The 7,318-nt window shown below is 43.8% G+C and overlaps 1 protein-coding gene across 1 annotated transcript in view; it reads left to right on the top strand.

The window, feature by feature from the left end:
• Positions 1-7,318, top strand: part of LOC103072349 (calcium-activated potassium channel subunit alpha-1) — a 545,963-nt gene that overhangs the window by 502,016 nt on the left and 36,629 nt on the right. The window contains exon 24 of the mRNA XM_007467587.1: positions 5,709-5,822. Coding sequence (XP_007467649.1) covers positions 5,709-5,822 — 114 coding nt within the window. The remainder of the gene's footprint in view (positions 1-5,708; positions 5,823-7,318) is intronic.

Here is a 7,318-nt window from a genome sequence, read left to right on the forward strand (position 1 = left end):
GATCTTCCCGGACCGGGGCACGAACCCGTGTCCCCTGCATCGGCAGGCGGACTCTCGACCGCTGCGCCACCAGGGAAGCCCCTTGCCTTTGCTTTGAGTTCCACAAAGACCATGACATTGAGTCTTTCTCATCTTCAAATGCACTCACAACTACATTACCCTGGAACCCTTTTCTAGCCATGCCCTCTGGTAGATCTTATCTGAGTCACAGCCTCTCTCTTTGCTTGTAACCACAGGTGCTCCTTGGATGCTACGGCTGTATGCATGCATGCAGCAGGTACCCAAAACAATTACTTTAAAAAATGAAACCTTAGTGATCTTGTTATTCCCGAGCCTCTTCTCCTTCAACTTCTTAGGAATAGGTCAAGTGTTTGTGTTAAATTCTTTCATGTGAAGCCATCCAAACTGAAATGCCCTTGTCAAATGTAAGCATAGGTCACTTAACCTTCCAATAACTTCCCTGACACAGGCCAAGTGCTGCCTGCCATTGAATAACCAATCATAAAAAAGAAAATCAGACACTACAGATTTTGTTCAGCTGAACCCAACAGTGGTGATGGTTGAGAACACAAATTCTGGAAAAGAATATAGAGAGCAGTGAAAACCCTTTCAAAAGCCCGAGAAACAAGAAGAAAGATTATGTCCTTAAATAATTAAAGGAAGTGGGAAATGAGGTCTAGAAAACAGAAGACTCCAGAGAGTCTGCAGTTGCTATAAGGCATTAAGAACCTTTCTTTCATGAAGACTGGACACCAGTTTTTCAACATACCCAAAGAAAATCCTAGCCATCCAATATCCAAAATACTCCGTCCTTAAATATTTTAGGCTGTATTTTTATCACTGGATTGACCTGATTACATATATCCACACTGCTATTGCCTTCCCATTAATTTTTCCAGGATTTTTCTCTATGTGAGAATTCTTTTAAAAAACTCTACCAAAAGCTACCTCAGGTCTTTATCCATAGGGAATGGGGAGGCAGTGGATGCTATTCCTAGCCAGAATATTTATTGTGTCCTGAGTAAACTATTAACGTTGGTAGTCAACATTTTAAAAGTATTTTTCTTCATACCAGGCATTGTACTAAATGTTTTAAATATACTATTTCATTTTATTCTCACAACTGCCCTGTATAGTGGGTAATTCCAGCTTACAGACAAAGGAACAGAGGTTTGGAGAGTCTGTGCTGTGCTCATGGTTATGTGGCTTATAAGTAGACGAGCCAGAATTTAAACCTAAGACATCTGACTCCAAAGCACATGCTCTTAGCTATTCCGCTCCGTTTCTTCTCTGTGGGCCAGGCATTTTGTAGACAACCTGGGATGTTTAAAGAAATAGAAAACCCAGTCTTTGACCTAAAGTTCTCCTGCAGCATATGGAGTGAGCATGCTTGGCAGGGGGCAATGTTGGGCCCATTTCTGCCTGATGCCAAAGGAAGAGAACAAGTAAAGTAAGCCCATCCTATCTGCCCCTGAAGATTGAAATGGGGAGGGGTTTTCAGTGTAAGGAGTTCAGGTAGTCTTTCAAGTTATCTTTAGCCCAAAACTTGCTTCCCATGTCCATGCTCAACAGAGAGGAGAGGGAATACATCTAAAGAACCAGGAGGCCATCTTGGTAAGAGCTTGGGTTGTAGTTAATTAAACTTGAATCTTTTCCTGATTGAGAACTTCTGATTCCATCTCTCCCATGCCAACATTCTTCATCATCTCTGCTGGCAAAATAAGTGGTTGTTTCTAAAATTAACTTCCCGAGTGTTAGTTCAACTAACGGAAGGAGCGTTTCCCAGTTTCACTATCCTCTAGCTGTAGATCAGGGTCCCTGGAGGATATTCCACGTGCCAGCACTTTCACATGCAGAACTGAAGCACTGCTTTATGTAGAGGGACTTAAAATTCAACCAAAGATGTACCCACTGCAGCTAACAAAGGGATGGGAAGCAAGACCATTAGGGACCTGGATGCCATTTAGACCTGCCCCTTTATTGACAGCCGCTATGGTGAATGGTGTAGATGCCATCAAATGGCACCAAAGGCCGGATTGCCTCTTCTCTTTGGAAGGAAGGTGCCTGATTTTCTGTTCTTTCCAAGGCCACTTCGGGAATCTGGGTCTGCTCTGCCATTTCAAGCCACAAGTTTCCCATCGTAGGATCTCTAAGAATGAAACAATGCTAATAAATTCTGTTCCTCTTTAACACAACTCTTCGGGAAGGGCAAAAAAAAAAGATAAAATCTATTTCTGTTCTCTTTGCCTTTGCTTATAAAAATGTGTGACTATAAAAGTAGCAAAATAAAGAGTGACATTATCATTGCTGAGGTTTTCTTTCCAACAAAATCACCCCGTTCTTGGGGTCCTGTGTAGGAGAGAGAAAGACGTTTAATGGAGAGATGTCTTTGGACATCCACCATAGTTTGTCAGTTTCAGATGCTAATGGAACCAGGCTTGGCGACTGAAGGGGAAAATGGAATATGAAAGCAAAATGAAAGAGGCCTATGAGGCAAGCATGTCATTTCTAAATGAAGGTTTCATGCAAAGGAATTGAGTCTTTTCACAGCTGAAAACGGAATCTTTAAATAAGATAAAATAAAAGGAAGCTTTGGTTTGTTGCCGGTTCTGTAATGAAATACTGTTTTCCTAATACCGTGTGACCTGCATTTTTACCTGTTTTACGGGTGCTAGTCCTTGACGTACAAACCCGTATTTTCTCAAGTCAGCATTTGATGATGGATGTCAAAATACAGGCCATGTATTATGCATATAGCATTACCGATTTAAGGTGTTTACTTGTCAAGTTGAAGAAATTCAAAAACGTCACATCCACTGAATCTGCACAGCTGTCACTTGCAGTTTTTCATGCTTTTGAATGAAACTTCTGATGAAAACAGTTCAGTTTTCCCCCTTCACTATTCTAGGGGAAGAAAGCAGCAAGCATTTCAATTGCGTGTTCTTGGTTACCTGGTTGGCTGAAAAACACACATTCCAAAGTTTAGAAAGATGGACACTATACTGTCATTCAAAGTTACTTACCCTGTGCACAGGGTATCAGTATAAAGAATAAAATTAAGTGCAATCAGGGAGTGAATGGTAAATAAAACTTCTTTTTTTCTTTCTGAAAATATGACACTCCAGTGAAATTTATACACAGGAGAGCAGAAAACAGGAAAACTCGTTTATATTTTTCTGGCATTTCATGCATGATGTACTTCCAAAGCAACAGGCAATTATGAACACCTGTCATTTCATTCCTGGTAGATAACGATTCACACATACCTTCATGCCAGAAACAACCCAGTCTTGTCGCATTACCAGAGAGAGTCCCTAATCTATCTGGTCACACAATCTTCGGAAATTTGTTCTTGGAAACTTCGCAAGTGACTGTATCTGTAATTCCCTAATCCATTGATAAGCCCAGGTAGCCATCCAGCACGGGCAAAGAAGAGAAAACAAAGAGAACGTGAACTTCTGTCTGCCTGTTCTATAAGGTGGGGAAGGCAATTGGGCATGGCGGCCAGTGTGGAGCTGGCGGTGCCACTTGCCACGTGGCAAAATTAATTTTCACCAAAAGAATGTATGAAGAAAATAAGTGTATCATGTTTATACGGCTATGTACCTCCTTAAAGAGGCAGTCGTTTGGCCTAGCTGGGATGCTTTCTCACCCTCCCTAAACTGGAAAATATGGTTGGGCCAAGCTCATTCTGATATGTATTGAGATTTGGGTCTGAGACCCAAAGAAGCCCAAACTGCAAAAGTCAGAACAAGTAGGCTACTCTCCAGTTTACTGTGCCCACATCTACCTTATGGGGTCTGTGTCAAGCACACTGGGAAGTTCAAGGGTCCACTATAAGCAGGCGGCATATGCAGCAGTCAGGATGATTTCAGCTGCAAGTAAAAAAAAACTCCTCAGTTTGGCTTAAACAGAAGGGAGGAAAATAAATACACACACACACACATACACACACACACACACACACACACACACACACACACACATAAATATATAGTTGTACCTATATTGTGTATATCTACATAAATATTTAATACATAATACAAAATACATAAATATACATAAACAGACATTATATATAATCTCATTATTATGTGTATAATGTATATAAAAGCTCATTACTACATTTTATATTCTAATCTCACTTATAAATATATAAAATCTCAGGTAGTAAGAAACCCTGAGATCAATTGGTTTTGATTCTAGGGCTGGTTAATTCAGGAACTAAGGACAGTTCTTCCTATCATTCAGTCTTTTTATCATTCACTTCAGCCAATTCATTAAGTTGGCTTTGTCCTCAGTGGGCACCCATCCTAGTTTTAAGACGGCTGCTACAGTTCCAGGTACTACAGACACAAAAGCAATGTCCAGTGGATCAAAAGAGAATCTCTGGGGCTTCCCTGGTGGCTCAGGGGTTGAGAGTCCACCTGCCGATGCAGGGGACACGGGTTCGTGCCCCGGTCCGGGAAGATCCCACATGCCGTGGAGCGGCTGGGCCCGTGAGCCATGGCCGCTGAGCCTGTGCGTCCGGAGCCTGTGCTCCGCAACGGGAGAGGCCACAACAGTGAGAGGCCTGCGTACCGCAAAAAAAAAAAAAAAAAAAAAGAATCTCTTCCCATGTGATAGTTTTTAAGAGCAAGGAAACATCTCCTCAAGCGCCCAGGCCAATTTCCTCCCACTTCCCCTTGGCCAGAACCCTGTCAAAGGCCCAGGTTTAAGTCCCTCACTGGCAAGAGAATAAGTAATCAATTGGTTTAAGATAACGGTCAGGATAGGTTAGGTTATGCTGTGGTAACAACAACGACACAAACAACAACAAAACAAGTCTCAGTGGCTTAAAGCAACAGAGATTGATTTTTCACTCAGAATGCTTTGTGTGTCTGGGCTACTGTCCAGGGCTGCTGCCCAGCCTTCATCTCCATAGTAACCTGTGTTGCCACAGCCTGGGAAGAGAGATGGCAAGTCAAATACTTGTACCAGGGCTTCCCTGGTGGCGCAGTGGTTGAGAGTCTGCCTGCTAATGCAGGGGACACGGGTTCGAGCCCTGGTCTGGGAGGATCCCACATGCCGCGGAGCGACTAGGCCCGTGAGCCACAACTACTGAGCCTGCGCGTCTGGAGCCTGTGCTCCGCAACAAGAGAGGCCACGACGGTGAGAGGCCCGCGCACCGCGATGAAGAGTGGCCCCCGCTCGCCACAACTAGAGAAAGCCCTCGCACAGAAACGAAGACCCAACACAGCAAAAATAAATAAATAAATAAATAAATAAACCCCTACCCCCAACATCTAAAAAAGAAAAAAAGAAAAATACTTGTACCAGAAGTGATGATACGCGTTGTTCTGTTTGCTTTTCATGGGCCAGGGCATTTCCTATGTCACGTGGTCATATCTAACTTCAAGGAGGCACAGAGGTACAATCCTCATGTGTGCCTGAAGGAAGAAGGGAACACAAATCTGTGAGTAAGATCAATAGTTGGTGTAAAGACTGGCTTTTAGGGAACTGTCAAAGTGGGTTAGAATTTTTTATAATGGTCTCCTACTTTGTTCTTCTGAAAACAACTCATCAGCGTTTATCCTGGGAGTGCTAATTTTTGACTTGTAAATAATGCATATGTTACTTTTTTTATTGTGTATACACACTATACTTTCATCATTTCCAAATTTTCCACATTTCTGATTTTTCTTCTTCCTCTCTTTCCTTCCCACTAGGGTTCACACCTCCAGGAATGGACAGATCCTCTCCGGATAACAGCCCAGTACATGGGATGTTACGCCAGCCCTCCATCACAACTGGAGTCAACATCCCCATCATCACTGAACTAGGTGGGAGTGAATGTCAGCTTTGGGTGGGTTTTTTTGGTCCTCTTTTCCGACCATGCAGGATATAAGGAGGTTGGCCTGAGTCTTGGCTCTTTCAGTGTGGTAGGCTCTAATGGGGTTTGTCTGGAGGGGAGATTGGAGAAGGGTATGGGTAGAAATATGACAGATGACCCAAGGGAAAACTGATCTATCTTTCCTCTGAGGTGAATAGATAGTTTCCTTATGCTGGTCACTGTTTTCAAAGGAGTATGAGATGAAGGGTTTGAGATTGGCGCATACATTAGGGAAGCGGGAGGAAGGGAGGAAAGGTATGGTCCAAGGGTTTTTTCCAGTGATTGACGTTGGAAGCATCTGTGGAAGGTCCCTCCCTGGAGGTACAAAGCCTCAGGCCTAAGCCAATCCCATTTTGAGACGTGCGTAGAAACATTGGGCTACTATGTGATAATTTTACATTTCATCTATTCTAGTTGAGCTTTTCAGCTAAAGGCCATTTTCAGTGACTGCCGCTCTGGTCCAAAAAATGATGGGGTTTTGAGGGCCATGATCATTGGCCAGTGGGATCCAGCTTTCAACCTGGCCATGGCACTCCCTGCTACTATTTGTGAATTTGCAAAACTGCTACGTGGTCTCTTCCCCCGAAGATAAACACTAACTACCTGTGGTCCTGGGTCCCTTTACTTTAGAATGTCTCCTCTGTTATTCCCTCACTCTTTTCTTTTTCTGTACTTTCCTCCACTCCCTTTCCCCAACCCTTAACTGCTGTATCCCCTTAGCTAAACCTGGCAAGTTGCCTTTGGTATCAGTCAATCAGGAAAAAAACAGTGGGACGCACATTCTAATGATAACTGAACTGGGTAAGAAGCACTGTTTTCTTTCACATCAGTATCTCCTTTTGTTTTGTGGTTCGTGTTTCCAACTATCATCAGCTTGTTTTTTATTTCACCGGCTGTAACGGAAAGGCTACCCCATGGCACTGCTTTGAATGTGTTTTATTTGTGGCTCTGGTTGGAATCGACTGTCTTGTTCTAGCCTTCCTTAATGATTTTTTCCCCACACAGCATCAGTAAACCTTTGATCACACCCATCTGACCTGGCAGTTGTTTCCAAAGCATCTTTGCTCTAGTTCAGTTTCTTTGGCTTGGGCCTTTTTTTTGCTTTTTTTCCATGTGTCCCCCCTGCTCCCCTCCCACCTTCTCCCTTCTATTCCTCTTTCCAGCACACTGTCAGTTTGACTGACATGTCTTCACAGCTCTCGGAGGAAGTCAAGGGAGAAATATAAAAATTTTAAGATAAGAAACGTAAGATGGGCTTCCCTGGTGGCGCAGTGCTTGAGAGTCCGCCTGCCGATGCAGGAGACGCGGGTTCGTGCCCCGCTTCGGGAAGATCCCACATGCCGCGGAGCGGCTGGGCCCGTGAGCCATGGCCACTGAGCCTGCGCGTCCGGAGCCTGTGCTCCGCAAATGGGAGAGGCCACGACAGTGAGAGGCCCGCGTACCGCA

The sequence above is a fragment of the Lipotes vexillifer genome, unplaced genomic scaffold (assembly GCF_000442215.2).
Source record: "Lipotes vexillifer unplaced genomic scaffold, Lipotes_vexillifer_v1.1 scaffold1662, whole genome shotgun sequence".
Taxonomy (NCBI): Eukaryota; Metazoa; Chordata; class Mammalia; order Artiodactyla; family Lipotidae; genus Lipotes; species Lipotes vexillifer.